This window comes from Dama dama, chromosome 21 (genome assembly GCF_033118175.1).
Source record: "Dama dama isolate Ldn47 chromosome 21, ASM3311817v1, whole genome shotgun sequence".
NCBI lineage: Eukaryota > Metazoa > Chordata > Mammalia > Artiodactyla > Cervidae > Dama > Dama dama.
In genome coordinates, this window is record NC_083701.1 from 58,709,875 (window position 1) to 58,735,174 (window position 25,300).

Below are 25,300 nucleotides of genomic sequence, written 5' to 3' on the forward strand. Positions count from 1 at the left end.
TATTACATCCATTTCAGTAAAAAATTATAAACATATTTACTTTTTGAATACATAAGATAATATACAAATATTTTAAAACATTACGATGAAATAAATTATTTGCAAGTCATTATTCAAATGGCAAATTAACACTTTATGCCCTCAATAAAAATGTTTGAAGTAATGTTCATTTTAGTTTTTAAAAATATTGGTTTGCTTACAAAACTGTTTCCTCTTCTTCCTGAACACTCCCTGGACTACATTTCCTAACCTCCCATTTTCCAGTATCTTGTGACTGAGTTGTAGCCAATGAAATACAAGCAGAAGTGACTTCACTATTTCCAATTCTTGCTCATAAACACTGTCCCACGTACTGGCTGAATGCACAGGGCTCCAAGGCCCTACAAGAGGGCAGAGCCATGTGATGAAAAGAGCCTCAAACTCTGAATGACCACAGGGCAGGCCACCGTCCACTGGGAATAACTGATATTTGGACTGATATCTGCTCAATGAATAAACTTCTTTTGAATCGAATTTTCACGGTTTATATTTTATAGCAGCTGGCATTATGTTAGCTAATAAACAGAGCAATTCAAAGGTCAGGTTTCAAATTCTGTTTGCTCATACTTGGGTTAAATAATATCATAGTTGAAAAAGAAAGTTCACAAAGAAGCACCATAGATCATATAAAGTATAAATGTAAAGTTCATTGTTAATAATAGTGGCTAAAAATCCATATTTTATGAATTTTCCTGAGAACTTAGAATTTTCTAGGACTTCTTGTCATATCTTAGGGTGTCAGTGTATTTACTTCATCAGCGCCTAATGAAAAGCTTGACTAAGGGTAGAATTTTCAGGTCTACCTTTTTTGTGTAGTTGCAGTATTGATATTACCCTCAGTTTCACTGCAAGCCTCTTGCAATCTCTGTAAGCCTCTTGCCCACTTTCTCAGGGATAATGAAACTAACACCTCCAAAAAGGCATATGACACCTGACTGACACTCAGACCAACTGAGAAAACTAGGGTAAAGCCATATATTAAATATGGTAGTGCTTAATTTCTTTTTCTGTCTTTTAGGCTAGAAGACAAAAATAAGTTCTCCCATTTTTGTTCCACTCTCCAGAGAACTTCAGGAACTCCAAAGAAGCATATGGGCCTTTCATTGCAGATCAGTTTATCTGATATGATAGCAGACACTAGGAAGGATGTACAAAATAAGAAAAAAAAAATAGTCTAGCCAAGAGATAAACAAATATACAAATGATTAAAATGACTAAATGTTACAATTAGAGGAATAAAAAGTACTATGTGAGCTTAGAAATTACTACAAGATGAAGAGAATTGAGATGCCTGAGTGGCCACAGGTGATAACAGCTATCTCTGCTTCAGCTCTGGATCCGAAACTCTCTCACCTATTCAGTCTTCCCCAGAAGCATCACCTCTGTTATTAAAAAACCAAAACTCTTCTTTGACTCTGTTTCTTCCAAGCTATAGTCCTATTTTTTTATTTTCTTTTTAAAATCAAAATTCTTGAAATTGTTTTTATTTGCATCAATACAGTAGTCATCAGTCACATGTACCTACTTAAAATTATACAAATTTAAGATGTAAAAAATGTGGTCAGTCACAGAAGCCACATACCAAGTACTCAACAGCCACACACTGTATTGGATAAAGCAGATGCAGAACTTGCCAACAATGCTAACAGTTCTATTGAACAGTGCTAGTCTAGACTATAACAGAATAATTAAGAATGAAGAATGAATATACTGCCTGCATTTCAATCCCAACTTTGACCCTCACTAGTTGAGTAAACTTGGGGAACTTACTCTTTTTGCCTACATTAGTTTCCTCATCTGTAAAATGAGGGTAATAGTAATTAATTCTTTCTCCATAACATTGTTGTGAGACTTAGATGATTTACATGTGAAGTGCCCCAAAAAACTTCCTAGCACATGAAAGTGCTCCATAAGTATTCAGTTCAGTTCAGTTCAGTCGCTGAGCCGTATCCGACTCTTTGTGACCCCATGAACCACAGCACGCCAGGCCTCCTTGTCCATCACCAACTACCAGAGTTTACCCAAACTCATCCATTGTGTCAGTGATGCCATCCAACCATCTCATCCTCTGTCGTCCCCTTCTCCTCCTGCCCTCCATCTTTCCCAGCATCAGGGTCTTTTCAAATGGGTCAGCTCTCCACATCAGGTGGCCAAAGTATTGGCGTTTCAGCTTCAATACAGGTGTTAAAAATTGTTTTAAAGGATCAGTCACATTTGTTTATTTTTTACTGATTCTATTCACTCATTTTACATTTGGCTGCACTGGGTCTCGGTTGCTGTGTGCAGGCTCCCTCTAGTTGCTGAGAGCAGGGTCTGCTCTTTGTCGAGGTGTGTGGGCTTCCCACCGAGGTGGTGTCTCTTGATGTGGAGCAAGGGCTCCGCAGTGGCCGCACACCGGCGCAGTTGCCTGGCGACACGTGGAATCCTCCTGAACCCACTGGCAGGTCAGGGAAGTCCACGTGTTGTAACTTTTATTCTTGAACTTATTCTCACAGTCTCTACCTCATCTCCCATTTTTGTTAACCTGCTTCAATCAGGCTTTGTCCACCATTGCAAGGTTTGTCAAGGTTTGCCAAATTCCTCCATCATGTGAAATCCAATGGTCAACTCCCAATCTTCACCTTATCTGAATTACCAGAAGCACTTGACAGAGATGATTGTCTTCCTTAAAGTATTTCCTTCCTTTGGTTTCTAAGATACCATATTCTCCTTTTTCATTTTCTTTAATGGCTACTCTCTCTTTAGTTTCCTTTAATGGATTCTCTTCCTGACTTCTAAATGTTGGTATATAACATGGCTCTGTTTTTATTATAGTTTTCTTCTTGATTCAAATTACACTAAGTAATATTATCTAGTGCCACAGCTTTAAATATTACCTGCTGATTACTCTCAAATTACATGTTTAGCTTGACCTACTAGACTACAGTTGCATATCTAATTAAACATATAACTGTACTTAGATGTTTAATGGGCAATCAAAATCAACATGTCTAAAATAGAATTCCTGATTCCCCATATGAGGCTGAATTTGCTACTGATAGCTTACATATGCAAAGTGATTTTTAAGTGCTGAAAGCATTTCCTTATACATTTAAAGTATGATCTTATAAAAACCCTGTTAAGACAGCAGGTGTTAATTCCATATGTCAGATGAACATTCTATGACTCAGATATGTTGGGTAGGTTTTTTTAAGAGGCCATATTTGATATCTTATATAACCCAGGGTAAGCAATAGCATCCAAGTCTCTTTATTCACTCTATGCACTTTCTACAAGGTTGTGATGTTTAACAAGATATATTTAAGCTTTAAAAATGGCGAGTTTCCATTTAGCAGTCAAAGACACAAAATAGCATGGGGATAGATGAGAGATATGACTTAGCTACTATGTGTATTAACCAACATATCTTTATAAATGGTTTTCCCTTTACCAATTATTAGTTATGTATGATTACTGCTAATAATTCAGAATAATTTCAACATTCTTTAGAAAGATATTATTTTTCTGAGCTTTCTACCCTTCAGAAGTCAAGCAAGCAGTCTTCATCTGGTCTTGAAAATTCATACTGGTAAAATGATATTTACTTTTATGATCATAAATATCATTTTAAGAAGCTGAAGACATTATGTATAATATATCATTCATTAAGTGATAACTCTACAACTTAAGTACATGCAGATTTCTATGCAGAGGCCAGGAAAATCAAAACAAAGGATCTAATGTAAGATCCAGCATCACAAATCCATCCATTGTTTTAAATAATGCTATCATATGATCAAAGTTTAGGTAATAAATTTGAAGATTTCAGTTTTAAACACTGTTTGAGCTTACTACTGCATTTTTAAAGAAAAGAAAATACAAAAATCTTACTTGAAACAGATACACACAAATACAGAATTTAGAAACTCAATGAAAATTTGGAGTTCAATAATTATGAAACTCTCTCTGTTGGCTATTCTACAGTTAAACTTGGGCTTTAACGTGAGAGATACTCTGAGTTCTACTGTCAATACAGGTCAAAGCTATGCAGTGTGTAAACAGGAATAATTACACATTTTAAGACGCTAAAATTTTAACCATTATAATGTCACTGAATACCAATGAAGACAATAACAAAAAGAAACACATTATTTTTTGCTATGCTATATATGTAAGAAGGCTATAACAAGGAAAAACTACATTTTTAAAATCTGCCAATATCACAGTGTTTCTGAAGATAAAAACCAAATCAGTGTATGGTCAACAGAGCTCTATCATTAAAAAAAAATACTATCAAGGAAAGATATATAGGATATTAATGCCAAAACTACTAAGAATGAAATTGATCATTGAGAAATACTGACCATTTTCTTCTTCAAATCTTCTACATTCTTAGTTTCTGTGACACTGCTCTCTTATAGTATTTGTTCTTTCTTCATGATAATATCTCCTTGGTCTTCACTGGCTCCTCTTCCTCTGCCCAATTCTAAAAAGTTAATCTTCCACAAAGTATTGTCTTCATCTACTGCTCTTTTATCTGTAGTGTTCTTTTTGGGCAATCTCACCCATGTTCATGGTTTCAAGCAACCTCTAAAATTTATGACTCCCAGATTTATATCTCTGGTTCTGACATGAGCCTTAGAAGTGTGTATTTAAATATGTTCTAGACATTTCTACTTGGATATTACATAGATATCTCAGATTCAAAGTGTCCTAAATCGAAGGACTCACCCTTCTTTTCCCAATCTACTCCTTTTATGCTTCCAATATCCATTAACAGCACGACAACCATTCATCCATGGATGCAAGCCAGAAACATGAGGATCACCTTAGAATCTTCTCTCCTTCACCTCCCCACATCAAACCCATCACTAAATTGTGTGGCTGACTGGCCTCAAGGCATGTGGGATCTTAGTTCCTTGACCAGGGATCAACACTGCACATTCTGTATGGGAAGACAGTCTTAACCACTGGGCCACAGGGAAGTCCCTGATCTTGAAGTAATCTGTTTAAGTATATATCTTCTACTAGAGTATAAGCAACTCAGGTTATAAATGATTTCTGACTCATTTGTGTTCTCGATTTTCCTGGCACACAACAAGTGTTCAATATTTATCCAAAACCCCCAAATGAACAGAATTAATTATTTAGTTTAACACCACATATTCTCTAACTTGTAGTCTTATTAGTGTTTATTTTAGGTTCTTCATTTAAAAATATTAATAGACTGTATTTTTAGAGCAGTTTTAGGTTTACAAATGTAAGTTTTAAATAGAAAAATGCAATAAAGTTCTAACTGCTAGAGAAAAAAACCTCTCAACTTCAAAAGGCCAACATCTATCATTTTAGCACAACACAGTTAATTATGTATGTATAAATATTAGCAATTAAAAAAATCATTTAGATATGATCTCTATGTCCATACATTAAATCCCTAATTCTATATTAAAACACAAAATAACATTTAAAAACACTAAGTAAAAATTTAAACTCTAAATTAATATTAAATATAAATTAAAAATTAAACATTAAAAAAAACCTCTAACATAATCACAGTAAATATAGTAAGTTACAACCAGGATATAGGAAAGCCATCAAAGTCTTATTTCAATATAATATTATTATATAAGGCTCAAATTTACAGAATAGTTTGTAAAAACAAGATTAGGCGGGTCCAGGAACTAACGTACCCTTAAATTCTTTTGTGCTGTAGATTTATGCCCTGACTTCTCTGTACCAGAACCACAGTATTCAGACATAAATGAGATTTAATCCATTTGCCTATAATTTATTTGCTGTAAAAGAAACACCATATTACATGCTTTTGTTTGTGTGTTAAGTAAAAGATATGCTATTATTTCCCAGATACCAGGGACTGAATGTTTAATTATCAACACCCATTTAAAAAAAGACATTGCTTTGACTCACAAATAAATTCTTAATTGCTAACAGTGGCTTTTCTGAGTTAGGAGTGTGGTATCTAATTTATTTTTGCAGATGTGATTTAGAGACTGAATTTTCAAATAGCAAAGCTTTGAATATCTTCCCCGTCAGCAGAAAATTCCTCCACCCCTGCAGCTGGAGAATATTGCTGCCTGAAGTGTTAACCGGGAAAGTAAAAACTGCAGTGAGGAAATTGATACAACTGGTAAATGCTGCTTACAAACTGAAAAAGAGTTAGGTTGTCAGCAATAAGAGAAGTATATTATTCACACAAAATATGTGGTGTCATCTTCATCATGGTAACTTGCTGGGAGTGGAAATTAACTTGGTGGGTTCCAACTTGAGGAACCTAAAGAAAAGCAAACATCTCGCAGATCAGAGCACCTTTGCAAAGGACCAGAAACTGAAATCAGGGGGACCACAGCTGAGCTCCTCCTTGAGGAGAAAAGAAGTGAAGTGCATGTCAAGAACAGTAACCAAGGTTCACTTCCAAGCAGGTTTGCTCATCACTGAAAAACAAAGTCATGGTTATATTTTCAGAAAGGTCCACTAGTTTAAAATGCCCCTTTCCTTCTGGTACTTGTCATCATCCACACATTACTGAGGCAGAATGAGTAAGAGAAAAGATTATGTGTTTTAATTACAACTCAGTTAGGACGTCAACAGTAACATAAAAATGCCTACCTGTTTGGCTGAGCTGAGAAGCACTGCGGCTCTTCCGGGAAAGACCAACGATAGCTACCATTTTGGCCCCAATGCTAGAGCGTCGCTTTTTGCTGCTGGTGCCCAAGGCACCCACTGCGGTGTCCGACTGGCTGCCATCATTCTTCTCCAGCGAGCACATGTCTCCGCTGATGCTGGTGCTTTTGGTCATGTTCTTCCCTGAGATGCCCATTTGTCTGCTTTGCATTTTGGATGTAAAGACACTGTAGGCCCATGGATTGTTAAAAGTGATGGCAAGAGCAAAAAGGAAAAGACAGAAAAGGGTATTTTAGATGAAATATCTGGAGTATAATTCAGTTATATCATTAATGGGGCATGCTTTTAGGATTTAAAATTTTTCAAACACCCTAGTCTTGAATGGGTTTTATTATTCAGGGCCAACCTTAACATAAGTATCCAAAATCAGACATGTGTTCATTTCTGCTTTCAAAGAAGACACTGGTTTGCATGGCCACAATGGGGAGAAAAAAAAGATTTGTGAAAAATAATTGGGCTCATTTAAGAGAATATGCTGTCTTATGAGTGCAATATGCTTTAAGGCAGTCATATAACAAAAAACAAACAAACAAAAAGAAGTTTCCAAACCATTTTTCTCTAATTCGTTTTACCATAGCCATCAAAGAGAAATTCTATGACTGGGGAAATTTTACAAAAAAATGGCAAAAATGACAGCATCTACTGCTGCGTGGCTGTTTAATTTTCTCATTTTATTAATAAGATTTTCCTAAACCTTGTTAAATTTTCTAACAGGGATTGATGTTTTCATTAGTTTTGAATTAAAAATAATTTATTTCACTTTACATTTCCATATTTATTGATATGTCTATATTCCAAAAAGGAAGGAAAGATTTTCCTCTTGTATTCATTTGAAAGAAAGAAAAGTCATTAGCAGTTTTCTATACAATATGGTCAGAAGGCAATAATTCTTAAACACTTTTTTTCCTCTATCCAGAGTAATATCTACTAAAAGGTAGGATTAGGAATCAAACTCAGGCATGCCTGGCATGGAGTCCTAACCATTGGACTGCCAGGGAATACCTAACATGTTAGTTTTATTAATCTATGTTCATTTTCTCCAAGTATTTAAGAGGGAAAAGACTCAGTGTGAATTTTTTAAAAAGACAGTAAAGTGTACTACTTTATCATTCATGTTAGTTTCAAGAAGAAATGAGGCATAAACAGACCAGGAGATAGCAAGAAAGGAGACAGTGTATGTACTTCTATGGTGACACAAATTAATCATTTTCAAGTTTGTTTGATTTTGCTATTTTTCAATAAGCAACTATAGAATAAAGTAGAAAGAGTTTGGAGGTAACAGATGGGGGCTTCAATCCCAGCTTTACTGTTACTTAACTGACTTCCTTCAGAAAGTTTATTGCTTCTACTTGATCCTCAGGGTCCTCATTTATAAGAGAATAGTTCACTGTAGCTTCTTATTTTAAAGAATAGACATAATAAGATTAAAATAAATATTCAATAAATAGAAATGACAGCAATTAGGGAATATAGACAATACCTAAAACAGGCTAAAGCCCTTCAACATACATATGTAAATACTTAAAAGCATCAAAAAATAATCTTTATAAATTTTAAGATTTCTGAGATTCAAATGTCTAAAATGGTTTTCATATAGCCAGCGTCATGTGGCTAAATGCAGGGTGGACTACACTGGGAGTCAGGAAATCTGGATATGAATTTTGACTTTACTGACTAATCTTATGAGAGTTGTTTCCCTTTCTGGAACTTAACTTCCTCAGTTAATAAATGAGAAAACTTAAATAAAGCACTAAGCATAGTAGGAGACACATAAGAGCTCCAAAAATTATTCTCTTCCTCCTTCTTATTATTATCTCCACCACCACTACCACCACCATCACCCATTAAGCATCAATTAAACATGTCGAACTGGAATATCTATAAGGTCCCCTTTAATGATGAAATACTTTGCTCCCAGAGTATACCTTGTTTCATGGGTTCTGGGCAAATGAACATAGAAATACAACATGATTTTATGGTATGCTATCATCAGAAAAGGCATGGCATAGTCTAGACAAGTCAAAGTTCAGTCGAGACTACGGCTTTCAAAATAATATATGTTCCATAGTCACAATAACTAGTACTCTTGTTTTGTAGGAACTTTTACCCCAAGCATACTTTTCTAAAAGGACCATCTACTACATACCAATGAAGTTAAAGATATACTCTCAAAATATTATACCTTGTGACTTTTGCATTTTAATTCTCATGGTTGGATATTAGGGCATAAAGAACTTAGCCAAAACCAATCAGGATATAATAAAATACTAACTGAAAAGATAAATAAGTTGATAGATAAATGTTTTACTGACTATTCGGTTTTAAAAGAAATGCACTTCTCTTCAATCTAGCACCTCTGATAATGCATTATCTACAAGAAGCGTTATTAAAAGTTTTGTAAGATGGATCTACTTCTCATCTCCTTAAAACAGAGATCATCGGGATGAGTTTGAGTAGTTGCTCTTCAGCGCCATGTTTTGAAGGGAGGGTGACTGAGTCTAGGGTATCACTATTGGTTTCTTTTACTTTCCTCACTTGGCCGTCACCTTAAACTATAAGCAAACAATACTGCAAGCAAACACGCTATCAACCAACATATTAAAAGTCTTGTCACTCTTCACTTATAGAATATTTTGTAGTAAAGAATCTGTAAACATGGGTGATCATTTGGAATACTTAGTGGTTAAGAAAACACAGACCCTATCATTTTATTATTACTTTAAAAGAGAACATCTGTAAGGGTCTGGTAACAAGGTAAATTACCAATGTTGCTGGTGGGAGTATCAGAGATATATCTCTGAAAGGCAATGTGACAAAATGTATCAAAAGCGTTTAAAAAACATGCCTATCCTTTAACCTATCAATATTACTTTCAGGATTTAACCTAAGGGAAAACAGCAATGATCATAGATTTAGCAAGAATAATATTTATTGCAGAATTGATTGTAATAGTAAAACACATATACACACACAAGGCAAAACCCCCAGAAATGTCCAATGGTAGAGGATGTTTAAAGGTCATGTTCATCAATAAAAGAGAATGTACCTTTGAAAATGCTGTTGTAAATAAATATTTATTAACATAAAATACGTTCTTGATATGGGAGAAAGGGCGAGAAAAAGCAGATATCTGCAGTTTAGCTTTGGCTGGCACACATACCAAACATGGATTCACTCTACCACTAAGGCACACAAGCAAATTCAAATCCCAGAGTGATAGTGTCACAAACAGAAAAGAAAATAAAAGAAATTTATATAAATACAAACAAACATCTCTTGCTAAACTGGGTAGTTCAGGAAACCTAGATTCATAGATGACTCATTAGCTACCTGCACTAGAGGAATAAAGGGAATGTAAAGAAAAATAAAATGTTTCCGATGTTTATGTTCTTGGGAAAAGAAGTACAAATGTATATAGCAAGAAATCTAAAGGATGTACTGTGAACAGTGTAAAGTTGTTTTAATTTTCTCTGGTTGGTATTATGCTTTTTAAAAATGTTTTTTTTTTTTTCTATTTTGTTTTTTCCAAAATGAACATAAAAGTTATCGGCAACCAGAAAAGAAAATTAAAACAATCGGACAAATGAAAAAAGCAATGAAGGACCAAAACAATTCAATTTGCATAGTTCATTCCATAGGTTAAAGGTATAGTGTGACTTTCAAGCTAATTCCATAAGATTACTACACACTAATATTGGGCACTGATACAGGATGCTCAATTCCAGAAAGAAACAGGGTTTCACATTCTGAATATGGTCTTATGCATTTTTCCAATTTTTGGCATTGAAAAATAATGAAAAAGTTTATATATGTAGTAGTCTTGAAATATGAAAATTGCCAGTTTTATGACATATTTTATGACTATTTTATGACATAGTTATAGTTGTTTAAAGTTGTATGCTGAAAGATTTTTTAAAGGGCAAATCTCGTATCACCTATCATTAGGAGAAAGATAATGAAAGACGGTGAAATACTTATAAATAGTCTCTAAAGACTTAATTAGCATATTTAAGGGGTTATAGTAGTTAGTGATTAAACAAAATGTTTATAGGCCAAAAGTATTCATTAATAGGTTTGAATGAATACAGCTATGTAGTTTGACTGTTAAGATAACCAGCAAACACAGGACAAAGATAAACTCTTGAGTTTGTGAGAGTACAAACATAAGAGTAACACTGTAAATAAAATACACAGTTATGAAAAAATGTTTCATCATATTGAGAGGTGGGAAGGTGATCAGGAGAGAACCTGCCCAAGGAATTAGAGATTGGAGTGACTCAGAATTGTTATGAATGAAGTAGAGAGGGCCTACCAGCTCGCAGAATGGAGTGTGAGAACTGCAGCGCAGGGGCAGAAAAGACGCTTGAATGGGACTATTTATAACATCTTAGGCGAGTAAGTGCTGCTAAGGAAGGCTAGGAGGACGTAAAAGTTAGAAGACAACAGGAATAATGATAGAGTAGGGAAAAAAAACACACAGAGATGAGCCAAAATCCCAAACATTATGCCACCTTGAAACTCCTAATTCTCTTTCCTTCCCATTCCTGTATTCTTGGAGGCATGTGCCAAGAGCTAACTGAATACCTATCACTATACCTCAGACTCACCAGCACCCACTGTCAGTCACTGAGTGGAGGTCTGGCTTTGGAGTGCCATTTCTTGATTCTGGCATATACCTTGTGGGGAGGGGGAAAGGAGGATAATAAACCCTGCTAAAACCCTGCTCTTCACCTCATCAAATATTTTCTCTGCATTAAATATTATTTCCTTCCTAAAATGTGGAATTCAAAATGATTATGATCCTACATTATAATTTGATAAACAATATTGCATTTGCTCAAATGACCATCTACAATTTGAGGCTAGTAAAATAGTAACCATTATTCAAATGTTTATTGCATATATATCCCCACAAACGCAGGGATACAAGAATGGTATTACATAGGCTCTTTTAATTAATGTACTGGTAAATATATCAGCATGTAAAATGCAAATATGGCTGCATGAGAACGTTTAGAATTAAGAGTCCAATGACCAGTTCTAATGTCATTAAACCTTAATTAAGTTAGATAATAAAGAAAAGACCTCTCTCTGAAGAGTATAAAAAAACTGAGTTCTTCATGCTAAATCTTTGATTCCTGGAGATGTCCAAAATTTAAACATTTAGTATTTTTAACAATACTTCAGGTACTGTATACAAATGCATTCTATCAATATGCTATAATGTATTAGCATATTATCTAAGTACTTGAATGTGTGTATTTGTCTATGCCAAAAAGTTGATGTCTAGAGTTAGGGAGGAATATTTAGCTAATCAACAGATTGTTTTTTAGTCAAAATATCTTCCTTAACTATACCATTAGTAATGAAACTGTGTTTAATGTTCCTAAGTCTTGGACCTCAAAATAGGAAGCAGTGCCTTGCTGGTTAAAGGGCAGATCCTTGCTCATTTGGAATGAGTGGAAATGAGTCCTATCACTTTTGGGCAGAAGCATTTGATTGGTGGTGTTCAACTCCAACTTCTCTTTCCCTCTGCTGCTCGAACTGTGAAAGACAGAGCCTCTATCAGACTGAGCCCCTGAGCTCATGACTATAATGTGCAGAAGTGAATTTTTGTTGATTATGCAACTAAGAATTCAGAGTTGTTTATAACAGCAGCACAATTTAGTATGTCTTGAATAGCAGGGTCAGGAGAGACTGCCTGTGAAAAAATCAATTAGGAGTTTATAGCAATAGTTCTGGGAAAGGAAACAGGAACTTAGGCTACTCCATTGCTACTACTAATAGAAAACAAAGCTAATGTAAAAGTTATCTAGAAGGAATCATCTATACAGCTTAGTATCTGGATCTGAGAATAAGATATAATCATAGCTCAAATTGGTAAGCATTTATTACACTTCAAATGCTTGTCCAAGTGCTTTCTATGAATTAACTCATGTAATTCTCTTAAAAATAACTTCCCTGGTGTCTCAGGAGGTAAAAAATCTGCCAGCAATGCAGGAGACCCAGGTTTGATCCCTGGGTCGGGAAGATCCCGTGGAGAAAGCAATGGCAACCCATTCCAGTATTCTTGCCTGGGAAATTCCATAGACAGAGGTACAGTCCATGGGGTTGCAGAGACTCAGACATAACTGAGAGACTAACACTTTCACTTTCAATTCTCTTAAAGAAGAGAAAATGGAGATCCTTAGAGAGTATAGTATTTGCCAGGTGATACTGATTTAGGAAACAATCAACATTGGACCAGTGGAATTTCCTGATGGAGAGGTTCAGTAGAAGAACTAAAGAGCCTCTCGAAGAAAGTGAAAGAGGAGAGTGAAAAAGTTGACTTAAAGCTCAACATTCAGAAAACAAAGATCATGGAATCCAGTCCCATCACTTCATGGCAAATAGATGGAGAAACAATGGAAACAGTGGCAGACTTTATTTTTTGAGCTCCAAAATCACTGCAGATGGTGACTGCAGCCATGAAATAAAAAGACGCTTACTCCTTGGAAGAAAAGATATGACCAACCTAGACAACATATTAAAAAGCAGAGACAAATAAATAAATAAATAAAAAGCAGAGACATTACTTTGCCAATAAAGGTCCATCTAGTCAAGGCTGTGGGTTTTCCAGTAGTCATTTCTGGATGTGAAAGCTGGACTATAAAGAAAGGTGAGCGCCAAAGAATTGATGCTTTTGAACTGTGGTGTTGAGGAAGACTCTTGAGAGTCCCTTGGACTGCAAGGAGATCAAACCAGTCCATCCTAAAGGAAATCAGTCCTAGATATTCATTGGAAGGACTGACATTGAAGCTGAAACTCCAATATTTTGGCCACCTGATGCAAAGAGCTGACTCATTTGAAAAGAGCCCGATGCTGGGAAAGATTGAAGGCAGGAGGAGAAGGGGACAACACAGGATGAGACGGTCGGATGGCATCACTGACTCAATGGACATGAGTTTAAGTGGACTCCAGGAGTTGGTGGTTGACAGGGAGGCCTGGCGTGCTGCAGTTCATGGGGTTGCAAAGAGTCAGACACGACTGAGCGACTGAACTGAACTGAACTGAACTGAGGTTCAGTAGGAGGAAGCTGTACACTCAGGCCAAGTGCTCAAGGGAACAGTCAGGGCTAAACAGAGAGAACCAACAAGTATTTGTTGAACAGGAGAGGATGGATGAAATTAGGATGGCCTAAGAAGGATGGAAATGGTCTTTCCATTCTTGCAAGTGAAAGTGAAGTCACTTAGTCATGTCGACTTTCCATCCTTCTTGGAGGAGGAAATGGAAACCCACTCCAGTATCCTTGGATGGAAAATTCCATGGACAGAGGAACCTGGTGGGCTGCAGTCCATGGAGTTTCAAAGAGTCAGACATGACTGAGCAACTGAGACACGCAAGAAGGAAGGCAGGCTAAGAGGGCAGAGAGAGAGAAATGAAAAAGGTTGAAAAGATAGTCCAAGGATTACTTACATTTAAAGATTAGAAAAAGAAGAGTGACCAAGGTGAATAGAGATGCATTCTCAGAAATAAGAAAAATAGTATACAGTCAAATTCCACAGAAGACAAGAATGAGGTTCAAGAAAGTTGTGGTGGTCAAATGATACGGGGTTAATTATCAGGAACATTTAAGAAAAGCTACAGATTTAGAGGTGTGGAGGACACAAATGACCCTTAAGAAAGCAGCTATTGAAATTCCTTCAAGATGGAGATATACATGAATTTAAAAATACAAATGTTTGACTTAGAACATTAAATTTTTATGCTGTGAGGAATTTTACTAAAGGAGAATAAAAGGAATTCATCTGTGTATCTGTTAAATCAAACTGTCTTACCACAATTTCTAGATCCAAAACTACATGGCTAATAGTTCACCAGAAATGTTTCTTTTACTCATTGGTCCTCTTTTTCCTAACTTAGCAAATGAGGTTAAAGATCATTGTTAAGGTACTATTAAACTCCGAATTTTTATGACCATAATATCTCTGTTAAAGTGGTTTTTTAAATTAATCTCTTTCAAATTTTCATAGTTCTTTTCTTTTTTAATTCAGCTTTGCCTATTGTTCCCCACAATTTTCCTTGATATATATATTTTAAGCAAAAGCATGTCTCACTTCACAAGTTTTCAGGATAAATTTCATAGTTCTAATTGATCAATTCACCATATATATAATCTCATCTAATTTTTCTATGGGGCTTCCCTGATAGCTCAGTTAGTAAAGAATCTTTCTATTGGCTCAGTTATTTTGTTCCCAACGATCTTCCTTGATATATGTATTTTAAGCAAAAACAGGTCTCTTCACAAGTTTTCAGAATAAATTTCATAATTCTAATCCAGCAACTCACCATATATATAAGATCTCCTTTAATTTTTCTATTGGGCTTGCCTCATAGCTCAGCTGGTAAAGAACTTTTCTATTATTTTACCTGCACTTTTCAGCTAACCTCATTATTTCTATATATAAATCTTTTAGGCAGAAGTAGACTTCCCTCTGGCTTATTTTCATGTTAGTTTTTTGTTTGTTTGTTTTGCCACATGATTACATAGTACTTCTCAATAACAGCTCCATGGTAAATGATCAGAAGGGCCACTCACTGACCTGTTACTTCAAGGATAAATTTACATTTTTCACTGTTCTTACTAATGTCAAAGGAACACTAAGAGTTAAAATTTTGTGAAAAAAAGTGAGAACTTGATTTATTCTTGCTAATCATCCAGCTCTATAATCAGTGTATCAAGTTTTGTATTTAACAAATGATGAATATGCTGCACTATTGAAATGATTACTGTACAAAAAAATTCACATTATGCTGCTAAAAATAGCACTGAAAGCTAAACTATAATATGAAAATATTCTTGGACTATAACCTATATAAAATCACTAAATAGTGAGTTTCAAAATGTATAAAAATGTATGAAGTGAAGTGAAAGTCGCTCAGTTGTGTCTGATTCTTTGCGACCCCATGGACTATATATTCCATGGAATTCTCTAGGCCAGAATGTATAAATGGCTATAAATTAAGGATATTAATTCCTCAGACTTTAAAGTACAAAAGACATTAGTTCCATATTTTGAAAAATAGTGGATACTCTGATTTTTTTTCTTTTGTAAACTTGATTGAAAATAAAATTCAAGTTAAAAATAATCTACTTTGTATAATCACATTGCAACATTTCAGAGACTGAGAACGAACTTTAAACTTACATATCTTAATGAAATTTAATTACTATTTATAAATTCTTATATCTAATTAATGTTTCAAGAAGAATCTACCTGATTTTCTGGAGTCCCAAAGGATTAAAAAAAAAAAAAAAGAAACTCATTCTAAAATTATTTTCAAGAGGCCATATATACATTGTGCTTAGTTGCTCAGTCATGTCCAACTCTTTGCCTCATGGACTACAGCCCACCAGGCTCCTCTGTCCATGGGGATTCTCCAGACAAGAATACCGGAGTGGGTTGCCATGGCCTCCTCCAAGGGATCTTCCCAACACAGGAATCTAACCCAGGTCTCCTGCATTTGAGGTGGATTCTTTTACCGCTAAGCCACCAGGGAGGCCCTAGGGTTCTGGGCTTAGAGATCAAAAAAACAAGGAACTTGTTCATCAACAGAATGTACCGAAAGACCAATGATTACAGATATTTAAAAATGTCTCAACAGCAAAGCTTCAGGTGAAAATTTTTTGTATTTCTTAGTTCAGTTTTAGTGGGTATTAAATAATTAAGGTCTAAAGAGAGTGTGTGTGTGCATATGTGTATTGATTATGCTATGTTTTGCCAATTTAAAAACCTTCCTGGCTAGGGAGTGATGTCAGATCAGTGTCTGGTGTGAGCCAATTCTAGAGATAGTAAGGGGCTCAGCCTGGGGCATGGCTTTGATGTGTAAATTAGCCCAAGCAAGAGCCAGACTATCGTTGCTGAGTCACCCAGTAGTGTCCCACACTTTGTGACCCCATGGACTGCAGCATGCCAGGATTTTCTGTCCATCATTTCCTGGAGCTTGCTCAAACTCATGTCCATCAAGTCAGTGATGCCATCCAACCATCTCATCCTCTGTCGTCCCCTTCTCTTCCCACCTTCAATCTTTCTCAGCATCAGGGTCTTTTCCAATGAGTCAGCTCTTCGCATCAGGTGGCCAAAGTATTGGAGTTTCAGCTTCAGCATCAGTCCTTCCAATGAATATTCAGGTTGATTTCCTTTAGGATTGACTGGTTTGATCTTGCTGTCTAAGGAACTCTCAAGAGTCTTCTCTAGCACCACAGTTCGAAAGCATCAATTCTTTGGCACTCAGCCTTCTTTATGGTCCAACTCTCACATCCAGACATGACTACTGGAGAAAACCATAGCTTTGACTAGACAGACTTTTGTCAACAAAGTAATGTCTCTGCTTTTTAATATGCTGTCTAGGTTTGTCATACTTTTTCTTCCACGAGCAAGCATCTTTTAATTTCATGGCTGCAGTCACCATCTGCAGTGATTTAGGAGCCCAAGAAAATAGTCTGTCACTGTTTCCATTGTTTCCCCATCTATTTGCCATGAAGTGATGGGACCGGATTCCATAATCTTAGTTTTTTGAATGTTGAGTTTTAAGACAGTTTTTTCATTCTCTTCACCTTCATCAAGAGGCTCTTTGCCCTGAACCATCCCACGGCCTGTACCAGGCAACTCGAGACCACCCCTATAACCCAAAGCCCAGCTTGCAGAAATTATTCAGATTAGCCAAATTTAAACGTTATTCTGCCCTATCTTATCTTTCTTGCCCCAGTGAAGGTTCTGGCCTTGACTTTTCTCTCACTCCTGCCCTTCTGCCTCCTGACCTACCCTGTTGCTCTGCGTGGCGTAGTATGCCTGCCTCCTTTTCCATGGGACAAAGTTTAAACTTTGTTTTCCTAAATGCCTCCTGTATCCCCTCTTGTGGCCATACCTGACTGACCACCACAAAGAACAAAAAACAGTATGTATGTGTATGTGTATAAAATAACCACACTTCTTGTCAAGGGCCATGCTTTATAGCCCTATTTAATAAATTTAGAGAAACAAACTAATAGAGGGGATATGAAGCAAAACTCTCAGAAGCTTTAATGTGTAAATTATTTTCTAAGTATAGCATGGAATCTAGGTTAAGACTTAACTTGTATATTTTAAATCGAATTTAGGCATTTGATGTGGAAAACAAAATACTTTTTATAATAGGTAATTCTTTATTTGTCATTAAAGTACACTTTTGTTGCCTCATTAAATGAATACCGGTAATTTCCCTTTGAATAAATGCAGTGTTAATACATCAAATGTCTTGAAATGTCCGAGATTATCCCTTTGTTCATCCTACAGAAAATTTTCATGTAAAAGTGTGCAAATACATGATTTAATTTAGTATATTTGCTTAGCTTGTGTTTGTGCATGTAGACAATGTTCCAGTCATCATTACCCAAGTATAAGCTTGCTTTTTACATGTCACTCAGAACTCACGAAGAACAGAAAGACTGTAGTCTGCTTCAATGATTATAATGACAGTAATATTTTGACAAAATGCCCTGGGTCATATATACTGAATCTTCCTTGGAACCATTTAGAGGAAAGCCTTCAGTTTGTTAGAAATCTAAACTTATCTTTTCTTCTCAGATTTCAAGTCAGTCAGTTCTACAAAGATTGTGAATTTCTGTTCTGGAAGGATGTCTTGGTATACACAATGCTAGTCTTTAAAGGCTGTCAGCATTTTTTAGTCTAGTGTGTGGTTTTTGAAGTTTTCCTTCTATTATGATCAATTTGAAAGACAAAGACTAACATGATTAAACCATGAAGTATTATTTTTAAATAGAAGCTAAATTTTCCTGAGCTGAAGTATGCTTTCATGTTTAGGATATATAACACAAATGTGAGGCATTAAGTATTGCATCTTTGGTCCCAATGAACAAACAAATTAAAATATACAGTGAGAGTCTCAAAAACAAAACTATGGTTCTCTAAGTATCAGTATTTTATAAATTTCCTTTAGTTGGACTAATCAACAAAATGATTTTTTAGGTTTTTCTACATTTTGTTTGCCAAAAATAAGGTATTTTTAGGAGTTACTGTTCAACAAGCTTCAAAGAAAAGCAAATTATATTTAAAATAGGCCTAATTCGTTATATTGGGGTAATGAGGGAGTTCTACTTCTCAGATTCTCTTAAGCTTAGGTCATGGTCTCTCAGGAAAAGTTTTATACTTGATTCTTAGGCACTTGTACTTCAACAATATTAGTGACTTATTCAAGGCAACAAAATCTGACAAAAATCTGGTAAAACTGATGGTGAAACATACATTTAGGTTCAAAGTCAGACAGATTTCTATCCTATTTCTATCATTTAATAGTTCATGACCTTGAGTTTACTTCTTAACCTGTTCTGAGCTTCTTGTCTTCTTTTTATTATATACCCTTTCACTTGAAGTTACATGGGTCAAGAACTTTATTTCTTTTGTTCACTGCTAAAGCTCAGGTTTTAAAATAATGTCCAAGAATCTACACTGTAACGTGGGCATATTTGTGCCAAAAGTGCTCACATGAAACATTAGACTTCTCTACTCAGGTTTGTGTTGAAAACTGACAACAAAAATTAATTTAAGGATATTATGACTTCCACTGTGGCTAGCTACTTTATGAAACTAATACACTCATTTTCTAATGAATTTTGAGTAGCCAAAGGCTAGAAAATAACTTAGATAATAAATATCTGTTCACCATAATGAAATAATAAATGTGAACAGAATTTAAGCAAGTTGTAAATGTTGTCTCAAACATACTTCTCCTACAGTGTATTTATGGCTGTTTCTGCTTTCATGGATATTTATCTAGTATAAGTTCTTTTTCTTTAACGAACATAACCTGCCACTTCTCTCATTTCTTATACATTTCTTATAGTATTCAATTAGAAGCATATAAAAAGCTGATGTGTTTGTGTTTTATGTTGCACTGAATATTTATAATATGATTTTGATTTTTAAATGTTGAAACCAATAATGTTGTTAAATGCCATTAAGTGGAAACTCTAAATTTTAAATGTAAAAATGTAAATTTAAAATGCAACATTTATCCCATTCTATAGAATTAAAGGCTTCCCTGGTGGTTCAGATGGTAAAGAATCTGCCTGCAATGCAGGAGACCTGGGTTCGATCCCTGGGTTGGGAAGATCCCCTGGAGAAGGGAATAGCAACCCACTCCAGTATTCTTGCTTGGAGAATCCCATGGACAGAGGAGCCTGGAGGGCTACAGTCCATGGTGTCGCAGAGTTGGACATGGCTGAGCGACCTTCACTACTACTATAGGATTAAATCCTTTCATTTAAAAATTCTTATGTTCCACAAATAGGAATTATAAATCTTCAGAATTTTTGCATGATTATGCTATAGAGTTATACACAATGAAACTATTAAATTGCCCAAGATTTATCATTGGTCATTTAAAGTCAAATTTATATAAATAAACACAATCATGCCATATGTATGTGTATATATATATTTACAAATAGGCACATATAAAAAGTTTAATGAAAAAATTATGGTAAATAAGACTATGGTAAAAGGATTATTGATACTAAAAGAGACCAGACCTTGTAGCAGTTTGAGCTTATTTACTTTTTAAAAAACTATTTTTCTAACAAATAAGTATTTTTCCTTACCAAGATTTCTTAAACCGCTCTCAGGAGAAACAAAGAGCTTACCTTTGTGTTATTTTGTTGAACTATACTTTTTGAAGCCTCTAGATCTGCACTGCCCAGTACTATGGGCACCAGCACATGTAGCTCATGGGCACTTGAAATGTGCCTCCTCCAGATTGTGATGCATTGTGTCACACTCTGTTCAGATACATTACACAGTGTAATGTACACAAGGTTTAGAAGTCTTAGTACACTCTCCAAAAGAATAAAAGATGTATGAATCTTTTTGTGTGTGCTGAGTTGCTCAGTCGTGTTTCTCTTTGCCACCCCATGCACTGTAGCCCACCAGGCTCCTCTGTGCATGGGACTCTCCAGGCAAGAATACTGGGGTGGGTGGCCATGCCCTCCTCCAGGGGGTCTTCCCAACCCAGGTTTCCTGCATTGCAGGTAGATTCTTTAACGACTGAGCCACCAGGGAAGCCCATTAATCTTTTTATTTAGGTCAAAATTTGATATAAGAATATTTTGGATATACTGGATTAAATAAAATATATGATTAATTTTACCTGCTCCTTTTAATTTTTTAATATCTAGGCAAATATTTAAACTTAGAAATTTGGCTCACATTATATTTTTATTAGACGCTGCTGCTCTGGATGACTGATTTAAATGGCATATACAGATTCCAGCAAAAATATTTGATATAGATGTATTTTCCTATGGAAAGCATTATTTACTTTTGATATTAATTACTGTTGTGCTGTGAATAGAGTGAACAAATGCAAAAACTTTATAAAGGTAATTAAATGCTATTATATACAAAATATTAAGCTTAATACTAAAGTTAACAACTATAATATATGTGCATACTAAATGGCTTCAGTCGTGTCCAACTCTTTACGACCCTATGGACCGCAGCCTGCCAGACTCCTCTGTCCATGGGATTCTCCAGGCAAGAATACTGGAGTGGGTTGCCATGCTGTCCTCCAGGGGATCTTCCCAACCCAGGCATTGAACCTGAATCTCTTACATCTCCTGCACTGGGGCCACCTGGGAAGCCCCAACTATAATATAACGACACTCAAAACAAAATACATTTGAAAGTGAAAATATAAAGCAGTAAATGAATATTTAACAAGTAAATATTAAAAAGATGAAGCAGACACATGCTCTAAAATGAACAATCTATTTTTCTATTTTGATACTTATTTGGACATATGTATTTCAACTCTGTTAAGTGTAATGATTCCTTTCCTTGAACAAAGAATATCTATGATCTGCATATCTAGTAAGAAAAATAACTATCTACTGGGAAGTCAATTTAGTTTATTAGGAGACTCATATTCAAGATGCAGTGCACTACTCATGCTATAACTGAGTTGTCAAAATAGTTTGTGCCTCAGTTGTCCTATTATGTAAAACGGGGAAAATAATACCCCAACCATTTTCAGAAAGTTGCAAAGAGGTTTTTCTACCTACTTTCTTTCTAGCTCATTTCATCAGTTCTCATTTTTTAATAATGTAAGACCTTTGATTTCTTCATTTTTTTCTCCAGTTATCAACCCCCTCATCTTTACTTACGTTTAACTTAGACACTATAGCCCATCATTTAAAATCACTCTTTTGCAAATCCTCAACTTTTCTAGTATCCTTTCTCATGTAGCATCCAACTGGCAGAAGCTTTAGATGAGTCCTACCAGGTGCTTCTTCTGTGCCTACCTCTCAACACGAGCATTGTTGAGAAAAACCAAAATTTAGTAGGACATATTGGTTCTACTATAATCCACTGTCACCAGCCTCAAGTTACTCTACACATCTGCTCCCCACTCTCCACAATAGCCACATTTTCATTAGATGCTGCTGCTCTAGATGACTGGTTTAAAATGGCATAGACAGACTCCAGCAAAATCTTAGTAGCCTTTCTGCTACTCAAACCTCCCTCCTTTTGCTTTCCTCTCAGCAGATAACTTTTCCTTAAACTTCAGAGGAAACAGAACCATCAAAAGAAATTATCTTAAAAGTTATCTTAAAAATAATACTTACACACAAAGATTTATCCATATATATATATATATATATATGTATGTGTGTGTGTGTGTGTGTGTGTGTGTATATATATATATATATATATATAACATACATACATATATGGGCTTCCCTGGTGTCTCAGATGGTAAAGAATCTGCCTGCCATGCGGGAGACCCATGTTTGATCCCTGTGTTGGGAAGATCCCCTGGAGAAGGGCATGGCAACCCACTCCAGTATTCTTGCCTGGAGCATTCCATGGACAGAGGAGCCTGGCAGCTACAGTCCATGGGTCGCAAAAAGTCAGACACGACTGAGTGACTGTCACTCACTCACTCACATACATATATACATATACACATATATATTCCACTCATCTCTAAATAAGTTAGCTAACTAAGCTACTTTTCTGAACTTCTGAATTACCTACCTACTCACCTACTTTTTGCGCAGAATATCACAAATTTGATGTGTCCCAATCTGAACTTAGGGCTTCCCAGGTGCCATTAGTGATAAAGAGCCTGTCTGCCAAGGAAGGAGACATAAGAGATGAAGGTTTGATCCTGAGTTGGAAAGATCCCCTGGAGGAGGGCATGGCATCCCAGCATCCCAATACTCCAGTATTCTTGCCTGGAGAATCCCATGGACAGAGGAGCCTAGAGGCCACTGTCCATGGGGTTGCAAAGAGTTGAACATGACTGAGATGACTAAGCATGCAAACTGAACTTAATCTATTTTTTTTTTTGCAAATACTTTTCTCCTTCAGTCTTCCCTGTTTCAGTAGAGTATAACTATTCACCAAATTGCTTACGTTGGAAAATCAAGGGTGTCCATCATTCATAAACCTAATAATATGGCAACATTATATTTACATCATGGACTTTTGGATGCCAATTATAGTGTTTTCTCAGACTTTTATATCTCCATTATATAAATTATATCACTATTGTTTGCTTTCTTCTAATGGAACTCAGTTTATTTGTCAGTGTATTTCAGCAGCCCCATACTTGATGCTTGGCACAAACAACTCTAAAAAAAAAGAATTAACTGAATAAGTGAATTCAATAAATTCATTATATGAGTGAATGCTCCTAGTAATGTAGGGATAATTAAATACTAATGTTTAAGCTGCACCTAATAATTTTCATAAGTCATTTTGGTGCTCAATAAATATTTGCTCATGATAAAGAAAACAAAACTTCCTAATAAAAGTTTTAGAAATAGAAGTTAATTAATTTGTATATATACTATGTACAAAACACTGGAGTCAATACTATGGGAATTATAAAGAAAAATAAGACACAAATTTGTTCTAAAATCCAGTATGCTAAGTGAAGCATAAAGACAGCATATACCCTAGGCAATAGGGCTTCCCTGGTGCCTCAGATGGTAGAGAATCTGACTGCAATGAAGGAGACCCAGGTTTAATCATTAGGTTGGGAAGATCCTATGGAGAAGGAAATGCAACCCACTCGTATTCTTGCTTGGAGAATTTCATGGACAGAGGAGCCTGGTGGGCTATAGTCCATGGGGTCACAAAGAGTCAGACACAACTGAGTGACTAACACTTTCACTCTCATACCCTAGGCAAGTAGGGTCTATCAAGCCTATATCAAGTAAATCCTAAAGACACTAAATAAGAAAGAATTTCAGATAATAAGGAAAGCAACTGATCTCCTCCGTCCATCTGTAAACTTCACAATAGTCCCCCATCCCACACTGACCACGCAGTTACTGGATGCTGCACCCATTTTTGCTTCTATGCTGATACTGAAAGCATTGCACTAATTTAGAGGAGCTTCCTTCTTTCTCCCACTTAAAACAATCTTGTGCCTTCCATTATATTTAGGTTATATCTTCAACAATGTGCAGATATTCAAAGCATTAAAAGAAGCTAGTCTAGACTGTTTTGCTTTGATACTCAGTTGCTTTTTAAAGGAGGGATGTAAGGCATAACCTAAGGAAGAAATTGTATTTGGATCTAGAATGGAATAACACTCAGAATTGCTACATCAGATTATATTTTAGCCCATGTAGCCCAAGACTTTAAAAACAACAAATACATTTTTCTTTTACAAACTGAAGACATTTAGCTAGGCTATTTAAAACAGGTGAAAACACTCTAATAAGACATTTAGCCAACTCACCAGCACAGAGGAACTTCTAAATACCCTCCATAAAACAGAATAAACACATTCTTACCTGTGTTAACTGCATGATCCTTCTTATCAGATGGTAAATGTGGAGAAAGTAAATTCGGTGCTAGATCACGCCCCCTCCTAAAACTGCCACAGCTGGGGATCTTCCCAGGTACAACCAAGGAGTTGTCATTTCATTAGACCTAGAAGACTTCCCCTGTTTCACTTGTTTTAAACAGAGTGGCTAAATACCTTTTCAATTTAGGACAGTATATTTGGGCTAGCTGGACTAAGATGTGACCTGATGTAGCAATATGTTAAGAGTTACTGTAGACTGGATTCAGAGACCCACCCCCCTTCTCCAACCTGTGAAAGAAAGGCCTGCATATGATAGATATGGGCAGAATACGTATCAGTTGGCTATAACTGAAAACAAGTACAACCTTAAGAGGCAATATTTTGTCAATATTAGCCAAGAACAGACATATTTATTGAAAAAATTAATCTGAAAGAAGTGAATGTTACAAAGAGATAACACAACTAAAATTTTATATACTATAATGTGTGTGGGATACAGTATAATGTGTAAGAGTGAAGGTTGTGGAATCAGACAGTTGGATGGGAATCCTGGCTCCACTACTTACCATCTTGCCTGTGCATAGACCTTGGACAATTTACTTAGCCTCTCAGTGCCCAGTTTTCTCATCTATAAAATTGTAATAATAACAGTTTCCTCATTGGGTTGTTTGAAGATCAAGTAAATGAAAATTAACAAACCATGTATACTAGAGACACATAC

The 25,300-nt window shown here is 35.7% G+C and overlaps 1 protein-coding gene across 6 annotated transcripts in view; it reads right to left on the minus strand.

Annotated features, from left to right (window-relative positions):
• RIMS2 (regulating synaptic membrane exocytosis 2) overlaps window positions 1–25,300 on the minus strand; it is a 599,507-nt gene that overhangs the window by 89,702 nt on the left and 484,505 nt on the right. For all 6 annotated transcript variants that reach the window (XM_061123619.1, XM_061123620.1, XM_061123618.1 and 3 more), the window contains one exon: window positions 6,646–6,887. In XM_061123619.1, the coding sequence (XP_060979602.1) occupies window positions 6,646–6,887 (242 nt within the window). The remainder of the gene's footprint in view (window positions 1–6,645; window positions 6,888–25,300) is intronic.